This window comes from Charadrius vociferus, unplaced genomic scaffold, assembly GCF_000708025.1.
Source record: "Charadrius vociferus isolate BGI_N301 unplaced genomic scaffold, ASM70802v2 scaffold118, whole genome shotgun sequence".
In the NCBI taxonomy this organism is placed as follows: domain Eukaryota; kingdom Metazoa; phylum Chordata; class Aves; order Charadriiformes; family Charadriidae; genus Charadrius; species Charadrius vociferus.
The window spans coordinates 1,004,328-1,031,318 of NW_009649846.1; the positions used below are offsets into that span (position 1 = coordinate 1,004,328).

General features: G+C 37.5%; 1 protein-coding gene across 1 annotated transcript in view; it reads left to right on the forward strand.

The window, feature by feature from the left end:
* The window catches only part of CWF19L2 (CWF19-like 2, cell cycle control (S. pombe)), a 71,047-nt gene that overhangs the window by 42,226 nt on the left and 1,830 nt on the right, over nucleotides 1-26,991 (forward strand). Inside the window, exons 11-15 of the mRNA XM_009890912.1 lie at nucleotides 110-247; nucleotides 16,281-16,493; nucleotides 17,852-17,968; nucleotides 22,736-22,891; nucleotides 24,269-24,349. Coding sequence (XP_009889214.1) covers nucleotides 110-247; nucleotides 16,281-16,493; nucleotides 17,852-17,968; nucleotides 22,736-22,891; nucleotides 24,269-24,349 — 705 coding nt within the window. The remainder of the gene's footprint in view (nucleotides 1-109; nucleotides 248-16,280; nucleotides 16,494-17,851; nucleotides 17,969-22,735; nucleotides 22,892-24,268; nucleotides 24,350-26,991) is intronic.

Genomic DNA, 26,991 nt, shown 5'->3' on the forward strand with positions numbered 1-26,991 from the left:
CTTAGCTTGATTCATGATTCTTTAAACTTGTTGAAATTACTAGGATCTGAATTTTATAGTTGTTCTTTCTCACTAGGTTAATATTTATTTTCAATATGTTTGTTTCCAGGTCCCTACTCATATAGATAAAGAAAGAGTAAGGTATTTTCAGGATGATGATAGTATGGACCTGAACGATTTGGTCAAAAATGAGAAGATGAGAACAGCAGAGGATCAAAACTCACTGTTCATGCGTATGGCGTCAAAGGTAAGGTGTCATGTGTGTGGCTTTTTAATTAAGCATTCTATTATTAGAATTATCAGGGAGGATACAATGCCTCAGTGCTCCAGGTATGTTGCTTTTGTTTGAGAATTGTGATTGTCTTGAATAATAATAAAATCTGTTGTAAGGTGGTCCTGGTAGATGTTATCAAAGTGATGGAAACCTGCATGCATGGAGGAAATGTGGTGCATTCACTTTCTTCATAGAGGTGATTGTGCTGTTTCACTGCCCATAGAGTTTGATGCTTTTGAGGTGAACACTTTTGCAGTGTGGTGTACATTCATGGGTTACTTATGCCCGACAAAGCAGGTTTTCCTCAAATTGGTGATGAATAAAATCAGCATTTTCTTAGTGTTTAGAATGTCTCAGCCATCTAGAAGTTACAAGAATCAGTGAAATTTGAAGCAAACTACCTGAAATTCCATCAGGATGTCCTGGATAATGAGATAATTTATGCTTGCAGGCCACACGGTTTTATACATTATGGTTCTGTGAGTGATTCCACTTAAAAGAGCGGCCAGTTCACAGACAGATTCTGCAGTGCAAATGGAGTGATTTCTGATTAATTTCTGTCATCCAAACTGAATAATAAAGGATACTTTCTGTGCTTGACATGGAAGTGTTTGACAGAGATGATTTCCAATAGCTACGACATACAGTTTCCCTAGCATGCTTCAAATTATACTAGTTTACTGGTCCAGTATTTTGTGTGCCACTGAGCAGCTTTTGAAGAAGCTTGTTAGCATGGAATTAATACCATCGCAGACAAAATTTGTTTTCCCATTTATCTAGAAGGCAGAGAAGATCCTGGAGAGTAGGTTTTGGTTGGTGGTTGGTTTTGGGTGGTTTTTTTTTTTTTTTTTTACTTTTTAAACTTCTCCTTCTTCAGGCCATACTTGAAAGAACTGAAAAAGCCATGATAGTGCCCAGTAGAAAATATTTAACCTGATGCAGTAAACCATCTGGCATGAAGTTCTTCTGAAGAGGTTATCAGAACTTTAGAAAGTAGTGTGGTTTATGTATCTTCTTCTTCAGCTGCTTCTGGTAGAAGTTCTCATTCTCTCTCACTGGCATACTCAAAAAAAATTTGGCCTTAGGGTCCAGTTAAATAAACACATCTTGTTGTCAGTATTTGATTTCTTTCTTTACCTTCCCTTCCAAAAAAAAAAAAACCCAAACACATAAAACTTTGCTTCAAAACCTGTGTAATAGGGCAAACTATTAACTGTAATTAACTAGCGTATGTCATGCAAACATTTGCAAGTAAATGAAAATGTAAGGACACAATAAAACTTTGCACTGTCCTCATCATATGGTAATAAGCATAACAAAGAGAAGTGGTTACCATTTTCTCAAGGACCTTATTCATCTTGTATTGTCTTGCGTCCATTAAGTATTTTCTTTAGAAGAGGTAACTTTTGTGAAGAATGGTGGCTGGGGGGTATGTGTATGAATGTCATACAAACGTGACTTTTCCAAGTTCTTGATGACTGAGACACTTAATGCAAGAGCAGCTACATGAGAGATTCACTCAGCCCAGCGTTCTGTGTCCAACAGAGGATGCTTAGGAGAAAGAGTGTAAGAACAGGTCACATTTCCGATGATACAGCCTTTATGTATTGTGGTACTTAAAGGGGGCCTATGGGAAAGATGGGGCCAGACATTTTAGCAGGGCTTGTTGCAATAGGACAAGGGGTAATGGCTTTAAACTGAAAGAGAGAAGATTTAGACTAGATATAAGGAAGAAATCTTTTATCATGAGGGTGGTGAAACAGTGGAACACGTTGCCCAGAGAGGTGGTAAATGCCCCATCCCTGGACACATTTCAGGTCAGGTTGGACGGGGCTCTGAGCAACCTGATGTAGTTGAAGATGTCTCTGCTCATTGCAGGGGGTTGGACTAAATGACCTTTAAAGGTCCCTTCCAATCAAAACTATTAAAAAACTAATCAAAACTATCATAGGATTCTATGATTTATGTACTCTCCTGTCCTTTAGCAATTTGGAAGTTTTTATGGTACCCGCTTACCTGGTATTTCTCTCTGCTTTTGGTTTATGGAGAGTTGTGTTAATTGGGAATTGGGCTGAGTATCCCGTTACTTCCTTTCTGTGGGTCCTCATCTCCCATTCTGTCATTTGTACCTGTTGCTAAAGAGTAAGAGCTATAATAATTGAATATGAAGAAAACAGAAACCCAGATCCTGTGCATGTAACATCTTTGGCTGGCATTCTTGTACCTGCAGCCAGTTCCTCAATGATTGTAGTTATTTGCACTGTAAGGGTTTCTGGGACAATGGTGACATTTGATCCATTTAGGAATGGTGCAGGAATGGCCTGGCTCACGATGTAGTTGGTTTAAAAATAGATTCTGTGCAAATGAGGCTGAACTTTGGCAACTGAACTTCTACATCCATAGTCTATAAAGAGGCAGTTATGAAGAAATGCGGAATCTATTTAGTGGGAGTTTAAAATGAGTCCATAAAGAGAAAATGCTTGCAGGTTATGAGGGACTCTAGTACTCAGTGCTAATTGCACATCTATGCCACTGGTAAAAACATTCTAAGGGAGTGAACACCCTCCCAAAATGGGATAAAACTTTATTTAATTGTTTTTATTTAAAAATAAATCCAAGGGTGGGTGAGCAGAATAATAAAGAGCGTCTGGAGGTTAAAAGAAAAATCAAATCCGGAACTAAACCATTATTTAAAAAATACTCGTCGTGTCCAAGTAAGGAGAATGGAAAAGAGCATGAGCCTAGCAGGCTTAGAAGTAAGCTTTGATAAGAAAGATTGAAAAATTGTCTTGAGGGAATTACTTCAAGTAATTATTTTGAGTTTGCTAAAAGCATAAAACTAGGAGTTAAATGCATTGGAAGCAAGAAGCCTGCGGGAATGTGATGTTGAAAAAACCTGATCAAGGTATAATTAGTGCATTTAGGAAGGGTAAGTGCACGCCGGAAGAACTAATGAACTGTTTGCATTAATATCCTCTATAAATGAGGTCAGAGCGATTCTTTTGCATGAGCCATTATTTACAGTGAATAAGTGAAAAACTGTCTCAAGTTAACAGTGTCAGTAAAATGAATTTTAGCTCAAATTTATAGAAATTCATTACTTTAAGAAGACACTTGAATTTGAGATGAATAATAACAAATGACTAAAACCGAACGATCCTCACTTAAGTGGTCTGAAAGAAGTAAGGTGTGACATGCTGAACTATGAACTGCTGAGTGTAATCTTTATTCATCCTGAGGAACAGAAGATGGTATGTATAGTGGCAATATTTAAAAAGAATACAGAGGGCAGAAGTAAATGTTTATTTTTTGTTATAAAAGGAGGTTACCAGTCGATTCATCAGAAATCTCTTCTGTTCAACACATACATAAACCATCTGGAGGAAGGGATACTTTGTGACCTGACAATTTGTTATTGTTACATAATTATTCGGAACTGTCAAAAATAGAGGACATTGTAAATTGTAGAATTTCAAAATGCAAAGCTGGGATTTTTCTAATATTGTGAAACTTATATGTGAACTGATTATTAAGATTCACTTCAGAGAGTTTCTGGAGAGACGTACATATTTTTAGTGGTTTAAGTCGTCTGTCCTATTTTGAATGCCATCTGAAAGACATTATGGGTATAAAAGGAATTAAGATGTCTAGCTCAGACACAGGAGATTATGCTATAGACCTCTCAAATCCTACCATAGGTATCGAGGCAATAAATTCAGATGAAAGTCAGGGTTGATGAATGCAAAATGGCGGTAATCATGAAGCTGTAACTGTGCATATACCACAAGAGGCTGATTTGAGAGTCATTGTGAGTCTGTGAACATCGTCTCAGTGCTGGTGGGATTAAAAAGAGAAACAGAATTTTGGGAATTGTGAAAAAAGGGAATTTAGGACCAATTTAAGACATATAACGCTACTAAGGTGCCCCCATGGTGCACCCATAACTTGAGTGATACCCAAGCTCATGAAGTGTACCCTGTGGTCACAGGCACAGGATGGCAGCCAGTTGAAGAAAACCTAAGTAAGCAAAATTTCTTCAGCCTGAGGGGGGGGAAGAGGCAGCTGGTAGACTAAAACAAACAATTAGCCTGAAAGTTTAATAGAAAAAAAAAAAAAGTTGTTTCTTGTATCTGAAGTGGTCGCAGAGCAGAGTTTAACATGGAGGAGGGTTTAGGTTTTTTTTTTTTTTTTGGTGAAGAAGGAAATTGTAGAACTTGCTCTGTAGAGCATGAGATGTTGTGGGGGCCGTAATTGTGAGTGGGAGCAAAAAAGATACAGCAACTTTGTGAAGTACAGTTTCATTGGTAAATATTAAATAGGGAGACCTAGATAGGCTTTTGGCTCAGGATTTCTACAGGGAAATGCTTGAGAGCCACAAGCGTGTAGCAGAAGCATCAGTTCTACATGCTTTGTTTTTGCGTTTCTCCATACCTTTTAGCCATTGCTGAAGATTGATTTTGCAACATAAAATGGTAACTCTGGGTTAGAGCAAGCAGCTGAGTTTAGTATGTGTCATTCTAAAAACTTCTCTCTTTTTGGTAGTTTTTTGTTTGTTTTGTTTAAGGATAAAATTTCTTAATAATGTTAGAAGAATGTATTCTGTTTCCTGGCTTATGCAACTGCTTTATTTTAGTTTGGGAAGGCTCTGAAGTTCCTACTATCTTCAGTAAGTTTTGGGTCAGATACTACGTATTGTGTTTCTTTTTTCTTGCTAGGCAGAGATGCACTACATCACAGTATTTTGTTAGAAGAAGCTGCTTGAATGAATAGGTAGCTCTTGATTAATCTTTTAGGATTGAGCCGTATTACTTATTTACTAGCTAAGTGTGCTGGAGCACATGCTCAAAGTAGATGTTTTTGTTGTTTTTGTCAATTACTGTTCAAGATGAGGTTTGTTCTCTTTTGGCTTTAAAAGGAATCTGTTGCAATGGATTTTTAGTTGTCCAAATTGTAATTCATGGTACTGAAAGTCCTTCAGTCCCATGCAATGTCACATTTATGTTTTGAAGGTATATTTGTTTGGCTTTCATAAAAAGATACATCATAGATGCCAGTCCTTTCCTGTTAAAATCTGAAATGATAGTTTCTGTACAGGTGATTCCCAGCTCTTTGTCACCACAAAATGTGATGGTCTTCCCCAGATGGTGATTGTTTCTTGATCCTAACTTCAGAAACTGTCTCCTAAGTATCTTGAGTTTTCCATGCCTTTAGGTAGCAGGCATTCTTCTTCACAGCATTGCAAGATCAGTGTTAGCGCTGAAGTGTTGGCAGCTGTCTGAAAATTTGGTTACTACAAAGAGAGTATCTGCATTTATGATCTGGGGGCTCCATAAGACAATCTTCAAAAATCTTGTCTCTCTCCTAAGTGGATTCATCAAGGTGTTTTTACGTCCAGCAGGAAGTCTAGCAACCAAATCTCTTTTGTCAGTTTTAGTTTGATAACATAGTACACAAATTTGACACATACTAATTACTTTCTCTTTGTGCCTTCATTTGAGAAGTGGAAAAAAGTATCCACAAAAATGAATCTGTCATCTTTTAGAAGAGTGGTGGGAGGAAACTGCTGAAAGTCTATAAATGATATCCTACCTAGGGTGGGAGAAGGGAGATCCTACCTCTTGAATTCTGTAGAATAATTTCATTCATCTTATCAGTCTGAACTGCTTTTGTTGAGTGATTGTTGTGATTTCTTAGGTGTAGCTATTGGGATAGAAGAAGTTATCCACTGGAGTCAAGGCAATTGCTTTTCAAGAATGAAATATAGGGTATATTTTTTACCAACAACCTTCCCTTAGAGATCTCTGCTGCACAATTTCTTCTCATTACAGTGTTATTTTTTATTCCGTAAGTTATAGTGTCAAACCCGATGCCAACATAATTTGTGGGAAAATGGATGTTTGAGGGGTGTCTCATCCTTAGGTTCAGTTGGGTGCCTCTTTTTTGCTGAATGGAAATGAAACCAACATTTGTTTGAATTACCAAAAAGAAATTTGGTTATTTTTTTTTTTAATCTGTGGCATTTGGTTGTTGTCTTAAAATTGCTGATTGTTCAGCCAAGTCAAAAGAAAAGTTAGAGTACAAACCTAAGGAGCTTCTGCTACCCTAATATGGCCAAATGTGTCCGTTTTTTTTTTTTTTAGAGCTTCTGTTTTATGATCAGATTATTTTTCCATGTTGCCTGTGTCTTGTTCAGTGCAGTGAATGTTGCAGTGTCTGGCAGCAAGGTGGCTCTCCCGTCCTCACAGCTCTTTGGTTATGCAGTGTGGTCACCCTTATTGCCACCTTTAATCCAACGTGAATTTACCACTGTGAACTGAGGAGCCTGAAATCTCCCTGTCTTCATCACCTCAGTCTTGTGCAGCGTGTTTGCCCCTATTCCCATGATGTGACGGAGCAGCCAGCAGTGTAATTCCCCATGCAGTTGTGGCTGTGGCCAGCTGTGGTTACCACTAAGCATGTAAGTACAGCACTGTTATTTCCTTCGTGGATTTTCCCAGGGCTCTTATCACTTTCCCAGACTATGCCAAAAAGAAAATTGCAGCTGCATGGCTGTTGAGGATGGAGGAAGTGGGCAGTGCTCTCACGAATGGGAATGGAAGGAGAAAGACCAGTGTGTTTTCTGGCTTTTGCACAGCTGAATGCTCTGCTCCACATGACTATTAACTTCCCAATATTTAGGGGTTTATGTGGTATTTCAAATGATATACAGGCTACTTGTTACGCAGCTCTGAAGATAATGACATAATTGCGGTTTTGTAAAGGGAGATGGGAATGTTGAAATAGATAAAATTCATGAAAAGATTTACTTTCTTAAATAAGGCTCGGAAGAAATGTCAGTACATAGGCCCAAAATCTCTATCAATGAAATCTGTTTAATTCCATTGTCAAATGAAGTTCTATATGATGTCATCTCATGCCTGACTCCTACTCAGAATCACAGACTAAACTTCTGTGGAGGTCAATCCATACTTGTGCTTACAACTCCTTCTTCCACCTGCAAAGTTTACTTTTCTCAAGAGCTCCATGAGATCAGATGGAGGGAATGTGCCATCTCCTTGCTATCTGTTTGCCTGTTGAGCCTATGTTAAATTTAGCTGAAAAGCAAATTCTGATTTATCATTCCTCTCTTGCCAATTCTTCTTTTTCTAGTTGTGGTTCTAATACAGCCCTGTTGTACTGGAGGCTCTTATCTCCTGTTACTTTTTGGCTTCTGTTCACAGTAGGTTGATGTGGACGTCAGTTGTCTCAAACGGTTTGAAAGACAGCCTCTCCGCAGCCATCCCATACATGCTATTACATCAAACTTACGGACATCATGAAAAAGCCTCAAATCTTTACTTTTCAGTGGTGAAAAAGCTTTTTTTAAACAAAAATTAAAAACCCAACACTGATCTTCATAGAATCATGGAACTGGGTTGGAAGGCACCTCAGGGATCATCTAGTCTAACCTTTATCTTTTTGATATATGGCAAAAAGCAGGCCTTAAAGTCTGATTCTTTCATATTTCACTGTTATACCTAAAGAAAAAAAAAAACACGTTTGAAGTTACTGTATTTCTCCTTTTTTCTTTCTTCAGCTTGTAAAGCAGATTGGGTCCTCACTGCTACAGCAGCATGACTATAGGATACAAAAAAATCAACAAAATATTTGAAAAATGATTTTTTTTTCCCCTGAAAGTTTTAGAGCATAAAATAGATGTGAAGTCTTAGGTTTTCACTACTGATAGCTTTAAGTACCCTGTCTGTAGTTCCTTCTGCCCTTGACTGTTGTAAGTAGTTCAGTTTTCCCAAATTCATGCTGTTAAGACTTACGTAATCCTTTCACTTATGTCAATAGATGCTTGTGGGTGTATAGAGACTGATTTCTAGAACGTTATCTCAATAGAATTTACCTTCTATTTGTACGCATAAATTCTATTAGGGATTGTTTTTTTCTTTTTGATTACATTTTACTAAAAGAAAACGAGAAAGATTCATTTGTGGTGTTCATCACACCATTTAACTTTTTGGCCATAAACTCATTTTATTTTAAAAAATCTCTGCAGTAGTCCGTAGCATGAATTTAAGCAATGAAAATGCAGAACTATATTAGTTATGCTGACCTTCATTTACGGATTTAGCGAAGGGGGTATGCTGGTATTACAGGTTTGCAAAAAGGGAATTTGCATGTTGCTTTTCCTTAGTTTTGAAGTCTGTAAAATGGAAAATTGCTTTCAGCCTTATCAGTTTTGCTTGCTGTGCAGAACTGCCTGTTGCACAGCTTTGCATTTTCATCACCATAAACCAAAATAATAGTCTAGAAACATTTTAAAAGCTAAAGTGAAAAATGCAGAATGTTGCTGCTGCTACTATTATGTAATAAAGCTTTTTCTTCTCGTTCTTCACATGTTGAAGCCATTCTAGCACAGTATGTAATAGACAATGTAAAACCCTAACAAAGCTCTGGTGCACTGTCGCTTTTAACGTTTCCTTAAAGATCTACGGATGTGCATGGTTTGCTGTGGAAAAAAAAAAAAAAAAAAACCCAAGAGAAAATAATTTCAAACACCTTGTTCTGTGTTACGCTACATTTCAGTTCTATGCACTGAACAACTTTCTGTGTATGTTGTGTAGACACAAAGTTAAAGCTGTTCCTGCGTGTGGAAACAAATCAACAGCAGTGACAGCCGAATTAGGAAAGAAAACTTGGGAACAGGAGGAACTGTGTAGATGCAGCCCATCTGAAATGACTGCATAAGCATTTGGCGTTCCTCCTGAATTATGTTAAAATTACAAGACGTGTTGCAAATCAAGATGTGTGCAGGACAGTCTTTTGTAGGCGTTTAAGTTATGGCCAGGGGTAACAGTAAAGTTAAATGCTAATCACACTTTTAATAGCAGAATTCAGTGGCTGAAGGCATTTTGTTTGGCTTACATTTCATTTCATTGTCTTGCATATAAAGTTTTCTCTGTCCTAATAAGTAGTTATAGCAAAATCTATACTTTTCTTTTCTAATAACCGAAGCAAAAAGGAGCGTGGTCCCTAACCATTGAGCAGTACTCTGCTGTTTGTTTATTGCTTGACTTCTGCTGCTCAAAGGTAGTCCTGAACTACCTTGCTCATCGTCATGAATCATAATATTTTCCTGTCAGAATCACAGGCCTTAAAAGCACCTCTGCGTTGATATATTGAAATCCTTTGATACTATGTGTTTAAAATATTATTTATTTCACTGGGATGATAGGTTTGGGGAATACCTATATGCTGAATTATATGTTGAATTAAACCTACAAATTCAGATGTCTGTGTTCACAGGGAGATTGGAGTTGTAATAAAATGAGCATGATACAATTCTGCCTTGATTTGGCTTGAGCAAAGGCTATTTGAGATCACAAAGTCTGTTTTCCGATGTGATTTTACTGTAAACAATAAGTGCTGAATGAATTTAACTGTGATGAGATGTATTCGTATGTCACTCAGGCTTATATTCTAAAATAATAGTTTATTGCAGCTTCCCAAAATATACTATGAGTACAACATTCCACAAATATTAACTCTGTCATTTAAAGTTGAAGACGTCAGTGTTGCCATGACAATTTAAAGCCAAACTGATACATTTTATACAATCTATAGACTTTTTTTCCACAAATTTTCCAAGCAGATGCACTTTTATTAGCTTATATGGAAGTAACTTTAACTATGATTGCGTTAGCGAGAAAACAGGAAAAGCAGAAATTCAATAGTTGCATACAAAATAGAACAAGAAAATAAGCAGAAAAGTGCACATACAAAAAAGCTGAAAGTAACCCACACTAGAAAGATGCGGGTATATTTTGTCACCATGCTAATTGCGTTCAATGGAATTTCCTGTTTCATCCCCAAATTTCAGAGGAAATTTGAAGAAGAAGAAAAGCGTACTCAGGGTATTACATAGGAATAATCCCTGATGATTAGGAGTTCTGTCTCTTGAGGTTTCCTTTCAGTATCATAATGATGTTAAATTCTCAGTAGGGCTTTCTTTCCAAAAGGTGCACCCAAAAAGCAAGCAGAGGGAGAGAGAAGAGACCAACAAGCAGCACACTTCAGATGGAGTGTGTAGGCAGCCAGCAGTGTATAAGACTCCAGGGGTTTTACTGTAGCAATAAGAAAAACAGAATCAGTTTAAAATTAAGCTCTGAGATACAGTTCCATCACTTGGCAGAAAAATGAGGAGTGTACCTGGTGCGGATCTACAAGCGTTACTTTTGGAGGTAGCTCCATGCCAAGGTGCCTAATGGCTTCAGTAACATAAAAAATGAAAACCAGACAAATTATTTTATGAAAAGAATGGTATATAATCAAATTATTCATGTAATATATTCATATTATTCATGTTAACTATAAAGTTAAGGATTTCATCAACAAATACAACGTTGTATCTTTTCCCTCTGTCAAATAATTCTCATTCATGCCTAGTCAGATGCTGATCTCTTTTGAATATTTGTGCTGAATGGTTAGCGATCTCTATCCTTATTTTGGGTTTTGGCTACATTTGCACACACTAGATCTATCCAAATGAGGGCCCTAAGGATGATTTTTATCTGCTCCTGAAAGAAGTTTGGATTCCTTCCCTGACTGCTGTTTAAATGTTTGTGTATTACAGGCCTTTCTTGGCCAGGGCAAGCAAAACTGTGGTGCTGTCCCTGTTGGTTAAACCGAAACCATCCATCTGATCCCGTCAGATGGATGGTAGAAATGTCACAATTGTACAGTTACACTGCGAGGTGTAGGAGGCTGTGTCATTTTGCCTGGTGCTGAGTCCTAAATCTGCCTGTGTATTCTCTGGTTAACTGGTGCTTGCCAAAAGAGAAAGAAAAGTTGGAAAATTGAGGGTGCATATGAGGGAAGAATATGGCAGATGAGCCCAGGGGAAAAAAAGAAAGTGAAATGGGAAAGAGAGGACAAGGGACTCTGTAGATGATCTGTCTCATGAGAACATCAGTTTAGGTTAGCTCTTCGTTTTGGCCAGTGTCTGGTAGAAACAAGAACATCAGGTGCACTGTCTTTATAGATGACTGAATTTCTTATATTAACGTTAGACAGTTCAGTGATGTTTTTTTAGGACATCCCAGATTAAAAATGATATATAAAAGTGACTACCTGCTTCCTTCCGATCTCTGTGCAGCATCTGAAATACAGCGAGCGCAGCGTCCAGCACAGTGAGGGAACTAAGTACACAACTTTCAGAATGCATTGACTTTCACGTTTAACAGGTACGATGCTTCAGGCGATGCAGAACAGCAGCTTTCCAGAGAATCTAATACATCAGCATAGTTCTTTCTTTGGATTTGTACTAGCTCTGTCTTTTGTATGGAAGAAGATATGTATGAAAGAAATCAGTTTTTAAGTGATTGCTTGCTTTCCTTCTGGCGTTTTGGAGAACACTCTCTTCTTGTGCTTTCAATTCCCCTTTAACTTGTTTGGAGAGATTTTGTTATAGCCAAATAATGCAATTGGCAGAATGCACTGGGAACCTGTGTTAAAGAGTATAAATTTTTTGAAAGAGAATTTCCATTTTCTTCCCAAATAACTTTTCAAAAAGGCCAATATTTAGAGTAGCAGTTGAGGAGTACTCTCTGGTCTGCCATGGTAGCAGCTACATTTTATTTTATTTCCGTTCTGACACATTGATGTTTGGCATTTGTAGGATTCGAAGGATAATCATATTTAAGGAATTATGCCCTTAAAAAAAATATATATTTTTTTTTCATTGCCACTGAAAAAGAATGTGTTAGTGATGTTCGTTGCTACTATTCCACTATTGCAGACTAAATGTCTTTAGTGTTTTTTTCTTTGTTTTTAAGGCAGAAAATATTGCTGAATGGATTTTCCCACTTATATTCATATCATATCTTATTTCAGTAGGAATACACAATTCTTGCTGGGTGGTATTTTTGCCTGGTTTTAGGTTTCTTTACTTCCTGAACTGTTTTGAGGTATGTTGGAAGGACACTGTGGCAATATGGGAGTTGCAAAGAAATTCTTATTCCTTTCATGACTGTTGTTTTTAGAGGTGAAAATATATCCTGTTTTAATGCTCTTTTAAAGTCATCTAAAGGATGTGATAAAATGGCAAGAAATGAAGGTGCAGGGACAGGGTGACCATCTGTAACTTGGTCTCTTTGTCTCAGAACTGCAATATAATTGCATTGTGCATTGATGCGCTAGACTTACGACTTGAATAAAGGTCTCATAAACTTCTTAAAGGGGTGAAAAAGGGGAAAAAAATAACCCCTCATTTTTCCACTTTGTCCTTGTCTGTTTTTCTTCAGCGTGGGAAGAGTATAATGCTTGAAGAGCATCCAATTGGACATGAATTATTAATTACTAGGCTTTTTTTTTATTGCACAAGCAGATTGAAATGTTTAAAGTAACTTTTTTTCTTAGACTCTGCTTATTTCAGGCACTTATTTAATGTCTGAAGCTGGGGTATTTGTTTCTTGAACTGCCTTGCATTCCTTATTGTCTTCTGTTATTTGTTAATACTGCAATGGAATCTGTAATTTTGTTGCTGGTACAGACTCTGTGGTAGAGGTAATCTGAACCTGATCTGTGAGTACTCTTTTTCTAAATAGCCCTTTACTGTGGCTTTTCTCCCCCAAATGCTGCATTGCTACCTACCTTTTCTTGTTCCTATACTTCTCCAAAGTAATCTTACGTTTATTTTACTTCCTTCCCCAATATGCTTCATCTAATTTTGTTGACCAACATAGATTACATCTTAAACCAGAAGTGCAATGTTGTCTGGCTCCCACAGCCTCTAGCTGTATGAAGAACTCTTCTACGCATCTTTATTTCCAGGAAATGTCCAAAATTTTGTTTAAGACTCTCCACTGACTTACTGTAGCCTGATGCACAGACCTTGGGTGGCTGCACTAGGAGCTTACATTGAATGAGTGATGTATGCACAGGGTTCCACTTATGTATGTAGCCTGTTCAGTAATATTAGAAGTCGAGATGTTATTTAATCTTTTCCACTGTTTCCCTTCACTTTGCGGACTTGTAATTTTGAATCCTGAAATACTACTGTTGGATTTCCGAGAAGTGCTAAGAGAACTCTCTGGTGCAACTGGGGAATCTTTCTCATGGTTCTTTTGGCTGACTCCAACTTTTGCCAGTACCTGGTTGGTTGGTTTGTTTTTTTCATGTTCCTTTTTTTTGTTGTTGCATTTGTAGCTTGTTTTTAAAGTCTCCTGAATTGTGCTTGTTTTCATTGACTCCACTCAAGGACATGTATTAGACTTTATACTGCTTCAGATTTACTGTTAGGTTTGAGTCATTGAATTATGAATATTTTTTCATGTTGTGTTGGAGCATAATGCAGAAAAGTATAATTCCTGAAGAACAACAACATAGTTTCTTTTTGGTCTTACTGAATTACCATTTGAAATGTACAGATCTTCTGTTGGTCGTGACTGTATCAGGAGAAAACAAATTTGGTCTTTAGACAGCACTTACTTTTTTTTAAGTTTACTGCTTTTTAGGTGAGCATTCTCTTTTGGGTTCCAGGTACCTTATTGTATATAGCACTTCACACACTGTTGAAGAAAGACATCATCCAGCCCGTTTAATAAAATTAATATTTATCTCATCACTAGACAGAATTCTTGACTTGTGTTGCTGTGACATAAGGGACTTGCATAAGAGGATCTGTAGAGTATTTTAAGGTGTTTTGGAAAGTATTACTGTTTAAAAGAGGTCGTGCATAACAAACCAGGAATTTCCATGACTACTTCCAAGTGCAACCAAAGTGAAATAGTAATGGTATTCTGTGCTGCATGTGATATTCCTGATATCCAAGGTGTTTTGATTTCAGTTCTTCCTTTTCTTTATAATCCGCCAGCTGTCTTGTTTCATGCGTATTTGCATTCTCATGGTACTTTTGTTAATAACAAAATGGTGCCATTCTGTAGGTAGTGCTTATTGGTGTTTCTTCTGCTGAAGCTCCAGTTTTAACTTCTTATGCTTATATGACAGAAGAAGAGGGACACCCAAACCACTAAATATTTTTTCTACAGCTCAGAAACCTCCTGTTTATTTTAAATATAGATTACAGCATTTTAGTAAAACAGAACAAGAACACCGTTGAACTATTGAACTGTTGATTTTGGTCTGCAGTGGCTTCAGTAGGAAATGCACATAAGCAGTTAAATGTATTACAGCTAAATAAAGTAATATTAAGGAGGCTGCTCCTCAGTTGTTTGGTAATGAAAGTACCGAGCATATACAAAATAAGCTATTGGTCTGTGTTAGAGAATTGCAGTGTTCAGGAAAAGCAAGAGATGTTGTCTGTGCTTTGGGGGGGAAGATGCTTATCTACGCTACAAAATAAAGTCTGAAATTCTTTTTGTGTCAGATTATCTACACAAACTACGCCTAGGATATTTGGAAGATTTTCTTTTATTTGGAGACTGTGTTTCAATTATGATAGTATGCCTTCAGAATGCCTTCAGCTAACATTAGGACTTTGCTAGGGCTACCCCAGTCAGTATTCTAAAATATATTGGGATTTGTTGTGAAGATACTTCTACCATTTCCTTAGCAATTCTTGGAGCAAAACTACTCATATATAAATCTGCCAAGACTCTGAAGGACCAGCACCTCCAATATCAAGAAATCTGTATAGCGTACTGTTTTTTTTCTCCCTGTCATTTTGATAAGCAGATTACTGAAACTGTTCAAGGTAAAATTACAGTCAAGTATAGCATAAAAGTATTGCAGCAGTGGGATTTCATTTAAAGAGGAAAAACTTGAAAAAAAGCTTTTGAATTCTTTTTACAGTTGCTTTAGCTATACGTGTTGCATATTTAGGGTATTAATGTCACATAATTTTAAAGTCAGGTAAAGCAGCCAAAGCTGAAAATAGAGAAATGGTTTCATAAGTCCTTAAAAAAGTTAATCTTTACAATCCAGACTTGCTAAGTTTTGATTTAGGCAAGATGCCATGGGCTTTGTTTGTCATCAAAATGAAAAAAAAAAAAGATTGATAAAGCCTAGTGAGGTGTATATATATTTTTTTCTGTGAGTTTTGAAGCTTAGTGAAATCTACTGTCATTTGGGTTTGAGTCCCATGACCTGCATACTCTTCTTGCTTTCCATTCATTGTCTCTTGCTGCTATTGCCGTAAACCCGCCTCTTTACCCCCTTCTTACTCCTGTCACTTTGCATCACCTCCAGTTCCTATCTACAGCCTCCATCCCTCCAAATATCGTCTAGGTGAGACATACCCACTTTGTGTGGGTTTCCACCAATAAGATCCTCTAAGATATCACTGACCCTCAAGCATGTCTTCAGAACAAATTTAGTATTTTCAGAGTTTCCTTTTAAATGTGGCACATTTAACTAAAATGTAGCAGTTAATGAGCAAAACAAACCTGTGGATCATTCAGCTTCGTTTCTGGTAACATGCTAGTTGTGTTCATTACCCATATCTAGCAACAGGTGCACTCAAGACAGATTAAATATTGATAAGAAATACTGTTTTCTTCACAAAAAGGCGTAGTACTGTTCACTTGGTAAGAGTAACTGTTAGCATGTTTTCACAGAACATGAATATGAGGTGCAGAGTCACGGTCTAGTTATGTCCCAAGAGGTGATTTAATGGCTAGTGATAGTCCTAATAGGAGAGGAGGAGGAGGGGGGAGACCGAAATAAAACATACGGTTATATATATGATTTAAAAAATCGTGCATCTGTTTAAAGCTGAAGTTATGTCAAGATAGTATTGAAATACCTAGCCCTTAACTTGAGATGGAATATAGTAATACGCTCATCTCACTGCTGTCACACATCTATATTTTAATACCTATGCTGTCTAAGAGTGTGTATGACTGCTCTCAGATGTACCCGATGATTGTATGTGCTGAAGATGACATGGAAGGAAGCAGTGCTACTGCTTATGTACTTTATGCTTTTCTCAATAAAGGATACTAAGTATTTTTTCTTGCTTGTTTATATATACATGCAATTTTTCTGTGTATCTTTTCAGCTCATGGAAAAAACTGACAGAGAGTACTACACTCTGGATGACATGTTTGTTTCCAAAGCAGCCAAAAGAGCGCGCAGTGGGGAAGAGGAAGAAATACAAAGAAGAAAAGCAATACGTGAGCACCAGCAGCTTGCTGCACGCATGGAAAAGTGTCCATACTGCTTCGATAGCAGTGAACTTTCTAAGCATCTTATTATTGCAATTGGCACCAAGGTAAGAAAATAGCAATTTAACACAAATGCAAAAAATAAAAAATAAATAAAGGAAGGCAGTGTTAATGCTAGAGTGCCTACGATTAAGAATGAAATTTCTTCTATGAAAGGATTTGTTGTTCTGCATCTTATTTTCCTTCCCCTTCCAATTGATTTCACAAATTCCTCGAGGGTGAGGGAGAAAAAGATATAAATCTGTCGTGAATTATAAAACTAATCTTTGATATCAGAACTTCAGTCTTGTGGATTTGTGGAAGACAGGAACAATAATGAAAGATCTGAGTGCAGAGATTAGACTGTAGGTGGATTTGTGGAAGACTAAATCACACCGCACTGGAGGAAATTTGAACTGGTGAAGAATTGTATCTCAATCGTATAAAAAAAAAAAAGTGGAGAATTCAATTCTTAAGCCTAAAATTGTTTGAAATAGACAGAAATTTGGTACTTCCTGTTTCTGTTAATGCTTTTAAAAGTTTCATAAATATTTGAATTTATAACATATGAAATGCTTCAGTATAAGCTTTTTGTCATTCTTTCTCCAAAGTTTTCATTTATTATTGATGTTTTTCATTTGATTTGAAACTTTTTATAGGCCAAGGTATGAAATACATAGATTAGGAAGAAATTTTTTACTTTGAGGGTGGTAAGGCACTGGAACAGGTTGCCCAGAGATGTTGTGGCTGCCCCATCCCTGGAGGTGTTTAAGGCCGGGCTGGAGGTGGCCTTGGGCAACCTGGTCTAGTGGGAGGTGTCCCTGCCCATGGCAGGGGGGTTGGAACTCGATGATCTTTAAGGTCCTTTCCAACCTAAACCGTTCTATGATTATATATATATATATCATTGGACTTTTTTTTTTTATATATATACTTTATGTATATATTTTATACACACATATATAATATATATCTATAGATATAGAAAATATATTTATATAGATACACTTATATATATAAAAATGCATACAGATGTATCTCTGTGTATATATAATAGATAAATCTATATCTGTGCGTTTCTATATTATATTTTATTAAAATGCATACAGACATATATAACTATATAAAAATGCATTGTAATGGACTAAACAATGTGATTTCATAATAGTTAGGATAGTGGTTGGTCTATGAGGCTGGTATCGCTGCCTTGTTGGTGGAGGTGCTGTCTGGATACTACTAGTTTATTGGAGCTACTGATGGATAATGGGACCTTTTTAAAAACACTGAAATTACTAATACCTTGCTGTAATGAGAAGGTAATGGCTTCTATTGTTTTGAATTTTAGCAAATGATAGGTTTCTTAGCTTTAGCAATGGGAAGGTTTTTAACGCTAGTTAACACTTCAGGTTTTGTTCACTTTTCATAGGTATACTTGTCTCTGCCAAGCTACCAGTCCCTTACTGAAGGTCACTGCCTGATAGCCCCTCTACAGCACCATACTGCAGCCACTCTTTTGGATGAAGACATCTGGGAGGAAATCCAGGTCAGCTGAGAAACTGTCTCGTGTTCTGACATTTTTGTAAAATAGTGTCGTTTTGAATAATAATATACTTGTTATAAGTACCTATTTTCATAATTTCCAGTCTGAAAATCTTTTCTGATTCTACTAAGGGGCAGAACATTCTCACGTTATGGATGAAAATTAGTGGTCAAAAATTGAAAAAAGGAGATGCAGGAACACTGAAAAAAAAGTTCTTATTTATAAGCACTAAAAAAAATGTGGCCTGTAATGCTGCAGAACCTCTTTTGTTGGGGGTATTTGAAACCATGTTAGAGGAACATCTCTTGGGGGTGACTTAAGTACAGATTATCCCTTATGGAAAGTGGAATAACTGGCTTGGCAGTTAGGATTTCCTTGTGAGTGCCAAGGATTGTTAGGGCAGAAAGATCACTTATAATAAAACACAAGCTGAAGATATGTTTATCTTCAGGTTTTTGAAGATAATCTGGTTTTTGGGTGGATGTCAGAGAGAGAACTATCTCATTCTTCTTCAAATCACTGAGGTCCCTGTTAGAATCCAATTTCCTACTTTTTTGAAAAGAATTATTAGAATAAAGTGCCAAGCACGATGGGTCATCTTTTCCAACTCTTATGAAGACATTTTGAAGTTTTTTCAGTTCTATTTTCTTTGGAAAAGGAAAATCAAAGGAGGAATGTATCAAGGTTCTGCCTTAGATTTGCAGTGATTGGTCTTCCCCCTCTGCCATCAGGATAATTACAAGGGAAACATCTTGGAATCCCTTCGTTAAAATATTGGATGCTATTTCAGACTAGAGAAAGGCTTTGTCACTTGCAGTTGCTTAGATTTAAAAACAGGGTAGTTCATGAGTTTGAAATGGTTTAAGTAACACTGATCGTGCTTCAAGCCTGGCAGATGGATTCTCTGACTTCCCAGATTTTCTCCCCACATTGATTCTCAAGGCTGATGTAATTTTTATACGTTTTCTAGTCAATTAAGCAAGAAGGGAAAGAAGTTCTTTTGTGTATGACAGAAATGCCCAAGAAAGTTCAATAAGAAGCAAATAAATGCAACAAATAGGAATCAGGAGGAACAACAGAGCATGGGGAAAAGTGATAAATATATTTATTCTGTATTTCCTAACCTCTTTTAATTAAAGAGATGATAATTTTTCTGAAATTGTATGAGAAGGAAAATAAGATAAAGAAAAGACAAGCAAATGCAGTTCCTATATTCAATGGTAGTCTTTTCATTGCTAGAAAAGGCAAGTAGTTTGTAAAACCATTATCCATTGACTCTGTGAATATATTCGTAGGCAGTTTAAACGTTTCTTTGCAACAAAGTACTTTGGAAAGTGAGGGGGACAGATTTTTTTTTTTTTTTTTTTTCAGCTTCTACGTAATTCAGTAGGAGGAGTCTGGAGGGCTTTAGCAAGACTGTAAGCATACATTTACTCAGACTAAACTAACTCTCTGATGCCAGAGCCATATTTTATTTTGCTGTTGAAGGGAAAAAAAAATTACCACACTTTAAATATTCATACAATGTTGTAGCGAGCACATAGTTTAGCTAACTATTTTTGCTGGGATTTTTTTTAAGATATGTTGGAATAAAGCAAGAAAGGTTCTTTTATACTATATGCCTTCAGGCACTTGAATTTAACTTGTGTTTTTTAGACTGATGTGCACACTTGCCAAAATAAATATGCATGTAATATTTTTAATATGAAAAGTTGTAAATTTTTACATGTTCTCTGTTGGCGAACTGTTACATGTATCAATGTTGTATGCATTCGAGCATAAGCCAAGCCTTCTTATTTACTCTTCAGAATGGTTTTGTCCTTTCCAGTGCTAATTATCCTGGATGTTTTGGCCTGCTCAGAATTTGGAGGAAAAGTGCAATGTATTTAAAACTAAGAAATTGCAGTCTGGGAAACGTTAGCTAACGTCTGCAGATATCCTCGTTTTTTCAGTAGGTTTGTGTTTCACGTGATATTGAAGGCTAACAACTGTAATAGTCCTCCCCAACCTTTGGTTTAATGTTTCTCTTATCTCACCACAGTTGCTTGCTTTGGTGCATTTCAGAAGTAGAGGTCTGGGGTGAGGGGGAGAAGACAACAAACTATTAATTCAGAGTTGTCTGTCGCTCTGCGCAGTCAAGTGCCCTATCAGTCACGGTACAGCAATCTAGTCACTGGGCAATATCTTCTAGCTGCGTTTCGATGATTGTGTAAGGGGGTGGTGGTAGCGTTTTCTTGTCACAGCACGGAGCAGCTTATTGGTGAGGAAAAATTCAGGGCACAAGGGCCTACTTTGGAGAGCTTAAATACCTGGTTAAGATATATATTTGGCCAAGTTTCTTAGACTTTTAGTTTGTTGCATACTATGCAAGATGACACAGGTGTGGGGACAAAACAACTCGATTTCTAGTCCCGTTGCATTGAAAACCTGGTTACTGATTTGTTTTCCATCTGTTTTACTTCAGTACTTGATGATGTTTATGAATATGTGTATTTGCTTATGCTTGTTTGATTCATCAACTCTCCATTTACATTAAGATAAGAAATCTTAAACCTTTAGATGGGATTAGCCTTTTAATTGTGGTGTTTGTACTTCTAAGCATTGTTAATTGAAAAAAAAAAATCAAAAAGGACATACATGAGTCATAGAGGTATGATACCTGTGATCCATGAGGCTTATACAGTTTCAGTGATTTCTTGGCTTACAATGTGGAAATGGTATAGGGAGTATGTATAATACAAAGATCCTAATTTTTAAAAAGCAGTTTTCAAGATCTTGAGACACTTTCGGAAACATTCATCCTGCCACAAAGTCACATCTTATGTGCATTTGAAAATGAGTCTGAATGAATCTCAGAAATCATCCCTTCATTTAGTTTAGCATCTACATTGTAAGCTCTAGAATGATGCTCTTGCATATCTCTGGTGCAGCTGCCAACTGCCAAGAGTCAGGGAGCAGCAAGAGCGAGCTGCTCCACAGGGAAGGCAAGGCGGGGGTGGAAGATGATGGGCAAGGGAGGTGGAGGAAACCACCTGTATGTATCGCTGATAAGGCGCAGTCCCGTGGTACCCAAGCCAGGAGAAGAGAGCAGGTCCCATGGTCAGGGGTCAGCCTGGTACCTGGTACAGGGTCAGCCACAGCCCAGTGGGAGCCAGACAAGTCTACAGCGATGAGCTAGGTTGAAGGTCATGTCAGGGTCTAGACCAGCTAGGCGCATGGCTGGGCACAGGCATCCCTGAAACTTAGCTCAGGCCAGGACCAAAAGTGAGAGCCTGAGCTTAATTGCAGCTCCGGAGTGAAGGGCGGGCCAAGCCCCCACTTCTCACACCTTTTTCCCCAGACCTTTCCACTGTGTCTGATCCCAGCTTATAGCTGCACCATGTCAGAGCTGCCCTTCTGCAGGGGCAGCCAGAGCCTCAGCAGCTGGAAGAGGCTGCAGAGCCTGTTGAGTGTGTGCAGGGCCCTGGTGCTGGAGCTAGCAGAATTATAAATTGAAATACATGTTGAATAGGCACAACACCCAATCTCTGACGGGAACTGATAAGTTTACGTTGGGACCAGAGGTCTTAACAGTTAGTTAGCTTCCATACAGTGAAGAAGGTGGTTATTGTCATGGTTTTCTTTTGAGGCAACGTTAGTATTTTCCTTAAAGGTCAAGCATGCCTAGTGGGAATGTCTTTTTTAAAAAAAAACTGTGTAATTGGAAGGAATAGTGAAAGGATAATGATACCTGGAATCAATACAAGTCAAGACATTAACTTCTTTGAGCCAGCAATGTGCCCTGGTGGCCAAAAGGCCAATGGCATCCTGGGGTGCGTCAAGAAGAGTGTGGCCAGCAAGTCGAGGAGGGCATCCTCCTCCTCTACTCTGGTCTGGTGAGGCCGCATCTGCAGTATTGTGTCCAGTTCTGAGCTCCCCAGTTCAAGAAGGACAGGGAACTGCTGGAGAGGGTCCAGCAAAGGGCTACAAAGGGGATTAGGGGATTAGAACATTTCTCTTATGAGGAAAGGCTGAGGGACTTGGGTCTCTTTAGTCGAGAGAAAAGAAGACTGAGGGGGTATCTTATCAATACTTATAAATTCTTAAAGGGAGGGTGCCAGGTAGATGGGAACAGTTTTTTTTCAGTGCTGCCCAGTGATAAGACAAGAGGTAATGGCCACAAACTTGAGCACAGGAAGTCCCATTTTAACATGAGGAGGAACTTCGTTACTTTGAGGGGGGCAGAGCACTGGCACAGGCTGCTCAGAGAGATGGTGGAGTCTCCCACTCTGGAGACATTCAAAACTTACCTGGACGCTGTCCTGTGCAACCTGTTGTAGGTGACCCTGCTCTGGCGGGGGGGTTGGACTAGATGATCTCCAGAGGTCCCTTCCAACCCTGACCATTCTGTGATTCTTAGAAATGGCAAGCTTGGGACCTACTGTTAAAGATGTGTTGTTTTATGGAGCGTCACAGTTACAAAGTTCAATGTAGTTTTAATATCAACTGTAAAAATATGCAGTATTTATTAAAAATGAGTTTGTGGTGTTAATTATAATGCATATTTCACAATAGTTTTCTAGACTTCCTATGTTTGTATTGTAGGAAATATAGTTCTTATTAAATTGTTGAATAACACGGAATTTTCCTAGTGTGACTGCTGCTGTTATTCATTTTATTATGAGGTTTTTAATGAATATAATATGTCAGTGAAATAATATAAAATATTATATCTGAAAGCTTTGTAAAGTTAATTCAAATTATACTTCTGGGTTTTTTTTCTTTAAACAGATGTTCCGAAATGCGTTGGTGAAAATGTTTGAAGCTAAAGACTTGGACTGTGTCTTCCTAGAAACAAACATGAGCATGAAGAAACGGTATCACATGGTATACGAATGCATTCCTCTTCCAAAAGAAGTAGGAGATATGGCTCCAATCTACTTCAAGGTACACAAAAGTGTTTTTTTTCTCTAAGTCATTTGAATGTATTTATCATAATTCATCTATTTCTGGAAAACTTTTGATATTCAAGGGCTATTTTTGAAAAGATGGATTCTTTGATCCTACTTCTTGATCTATTCTTTGATCCTATTCCTTGATCTTAAAACAAGTCCTGTGAGGTAACTCTGTTTTTCAAGTTGTCATTGGAAGAGCTGTATGTCACTCTGCAGTTGCCTCAAGTCTGACTACACTGACAAAAACTGGAAGATGAGAGAAGATGGGTAGTTTCTTGAAGTGCTGTAAGGGTTGCAATACTTCTCACTTAAGTCGTGTAGTATAAAATTAAAACCCCATACAAGTGCCTTTGCAAGCATAAAATGGGAAAAGAATGTCAACTGTTTCAAGAAATACCAATATATAATGTTTCATCCCCATTTTACTTCAGTACACCCAGATTTTACATGTGTCTTAAGTCTCTGATGAACATTAGGCAGCATGACAGATTTTTCTTCTATAGCTTTTCTGGTCTCTTTCCACTGACTCTGTAAGTAAAGGTTCATTGAAGCTTCTGCCTGGAACTGAGGCCTTTCGCCTTTCAGAGACTGGATCATGATTTGCCTTTTATAAGTAAATTCTTTTATTTGTTCTTTGAAACAATTTCTGGAAATAAATAATGTGATTGGTTTTTGATGAAGTGGAGCAATCAGTATGACAAACAGCAATGCAGTAATTTCTACCACATTTGAAACTCTCGCCCTGGTTGATTTCATTGCTATGCTTCAAGTGCTGGTAAAACTTGTGTTTTGTCTGAATACTAAAGGAAAGACAAAGTACAAGATTCAATGCAATGCAATTTGCATAAAACTTTCTTTCAGAAGTTTCCACCATTAAAATACACAGCAAATGAAATTTAAAAGGTACCTACACTCTACTATACTATACCCACTTCCATACTCTAAAGGATACAGAGGCAGCGTAAAAGGTTTTTAAGCACAATCAGCCTTCTAAGCTGGATTCTTCTCTTAGGGTTTAAAAAAAAGAAAACAGGCTAATATAATGTAATGAATTTGTAAGAGGTTTTGTATGAGCTTAGTAAAAAGAAAATGTGACCTTTTAGTTGAAACTTGTTAGAGATAATTTGTGTCAGGCAGAAGTTAATTTTTTTTAAAAAAAGAGGATTAAAATTAAGCGAGTTGAGAATATTATATGATGCCTTTATAAAGTGTGTAAGTTCTGGAAATCAGAAAGGTTGCCAAAAATAAAGTTACTTTGTTAAGAAATAATTGGTACTTACAGTGCAATGTACTTCACTACATTGAAAAGTTAGTTCTTTGCTTGCTGTATGAAGGACTGTTTTCACATTTAGATTAAATGATTTTACAGAAAGCTATAATGGAGTCTGATGAAGAGTGGTCTGTGAACAAGAAGTTAATTGATCTTTCTTCAAAAGATGTTCGGAAATCTGTAAGTAATGAAATGTATTGAACACTGAATTTCTCAGCAGATTCTTCTCATCTTTTTTCGTTATTAACTGTTCCAAAGAGAGAAGAAAGGGAACACAATTCGATTAGTGGATCAGGAGGCGGCATAGGCATGATGAGAATTAAAAGTCTGACTGAACTCCTAACTGACTTCAGGGAAAAGATTCCCATTTGTTTCAACAGTAGGTGGACTGAGCTGCAAGCATTGGTTGAGAACAAAGCTGGCATTTTGAGGACACGTACCAGCATAATTTTCCTGATTAAGAATTAAGGTAGATCAAAGATTTGCAAAGTACTTTCCTGGGAAAAAAAATGATGTGTCTTTTTCATTGACCTAAACCAGTCTTTTGTGTTGCTAAGTTTATGAAGTGTAAATATAAATAGTATTATAAGTCTTTTTTTCTAAGACAAGGGAACAGTACTGTCTCCTGGATACTAAACTGAAACGTCTTTGTGTATACAAATCTTAAAGGAATAATGCTGAAACTATTAGGTTCAAAGATTGTTCCATCTTTTTAATATTAAAGTGAAAGATTTCTGGTTTATAGACTTTACCACCAATAGTTCACTACTCTGTAGTAATAATACTTAATTTCCAAAAGTATCTTTTAATAAATATAGCATCTTTGCACGAAAAAAAATCCTGGTTCAGGAGAAAGAGGAGATGGGTTTAAATAATGAGACATGAAGCCTGATACAGCAAAGAGAGAGAAATTAAATGCAGAAGAGTAAGGGATTGTGTGGCTGTATAGTAGGAGAGATTTTGTGTATTGTGATGACTCTTGAACTAAACCAACAGTGGTAGAAAATGTAGGAAAAAGCCGAAACTTATTCTGCCACCTAAGCTCAAATGGCATATAAATGCAATGAGAGTCAGTTATGGGTCACCTTATGGTGAGGCTTCACCTGGAAAATCTGGGTCTGGTTTTGGGCACAGTGTTTTAAGACAGTTGCAGAAGAGGAGACCATACGTTATCAAATTCAGCGAAAGAAACTGATTTAGTGGTTGTGCAATCTAAGAAAGAAAAGACTGAAATTGATGTAGTAGTGATGTGATGGTAGTTTTCTGTATATAGGAGACTGTTTTAAAGAAGATAGTACTTAGTTTGCTAGCACTATTGGGTGCAGACAAGAAGGAATTCAATTAATTTGTAGCAAGGACTTAGGGAAGACTTTACACTTAAAGTGGATGTAAACAGAAAACGAAATAGGCATGTATTGGATAGCTTCTGCTCATTGGTGTTTCAGAACAGGGAAAGACAATATCTGTCACAAATAAATGAAGTATAATTTCCTTGACACGTGGTAGGACATTTGATTTTTTTTAAGAATCTTCTTACCCATACATTTTTGTGACTGTATTATATATCCATTTGAAGGTAGGCCAGTTTTCAGGTTACATCACAACAGTTCTTTAAATTAATGAAATGGATCTGAGTGTAAATTGTTACACAGTTGCGTATGATTTCAACATCATTTTAGGGTAAAAGAAATGCCTGTAGCCTTCAGGAAGATATGAGGGTATAGTTTAGAGACCGATCTGAGGTTTGGGAAGCTGGAGAGTTGTATTAGGAGATGGTGGTGCCTGGAAGAAGGGTCAGACATGGCTGAGACATCATCTAATGGGCAGATTGTGTGCAGAAATTGGAACTGCGGTGTCCAGAGGCAGAGTCTAAGCATCCAGCCCTTGCACAGCATCAAGGCCCTCTCTATCGCTCTGTCCACTCCCTGCAGTGAGGGACCTGGGCATGAGCGTCGGGCCAGGAGAGGACACAGCCAGGAGAGATGACCCACCAGCAAGCATTGTTCAGCAGTACCCGAAACACTGTTATCAACACTGGTTTGGTCACCAGTCCAAAACACAGTGCCACATAAGCTGCTGTAAACAAAATGAAGTCTATCCCTGCCAGACCTGATACATTGCTAGACACAAATAAGAAAAAGCTGGCATTTTCCTTAAGGTGTTGCCCACCGACCCATTTTTTCCTTATGTAATGATTTTTTAGTTCATTTAAAATGTTTTACGTTTCTTGCTATGCTATACGGCCCTTCCATATTGAATCTTAATTATTTTTAGAGTGAATTTTCAAGCAATGTATGGAACATGCCTTATGAAAATTGCACAGTTATTTGGACTGCAGCAGAGGAAACTGATGAATTTGAGGCTTTGTAAATCTTATCTGTACAGGAACATCCTCAACATTTAAAACAGTGGAAAATAACTTGCTGCAGAAAACATCAGAAATTACTTGCAATACTTTAGCAATAGATGAATCTGCTTTCAGGGCACTTCTTGCTCTGTCAGACTGAAGTGTCTTTCCTTGTGGCAGAATAACCAGCGTCTCCTCTGTAGGCTGACTGAATTATTAAATTATCTGTTTCGGCAAGGTAATGATAACTTCCAGTCGTGTAGTGGGATTTTCTGGTAATGTGTTCTCCTTAGAGATGTTTCCCCTTCTCCACGAGTGTCAACATTTCCTCTGGGTAAATATTTCTTGTTATCACACAACACCTCATCTTTAATAAACGCAATTTGCTGGTGGTCATCTTAAAATTTCTACTCACCCTGTGTAATTCAGAGGTGTGGAGTCCCTCCCTGTCTCTCACCTGGTGCTGTGCCAGTGT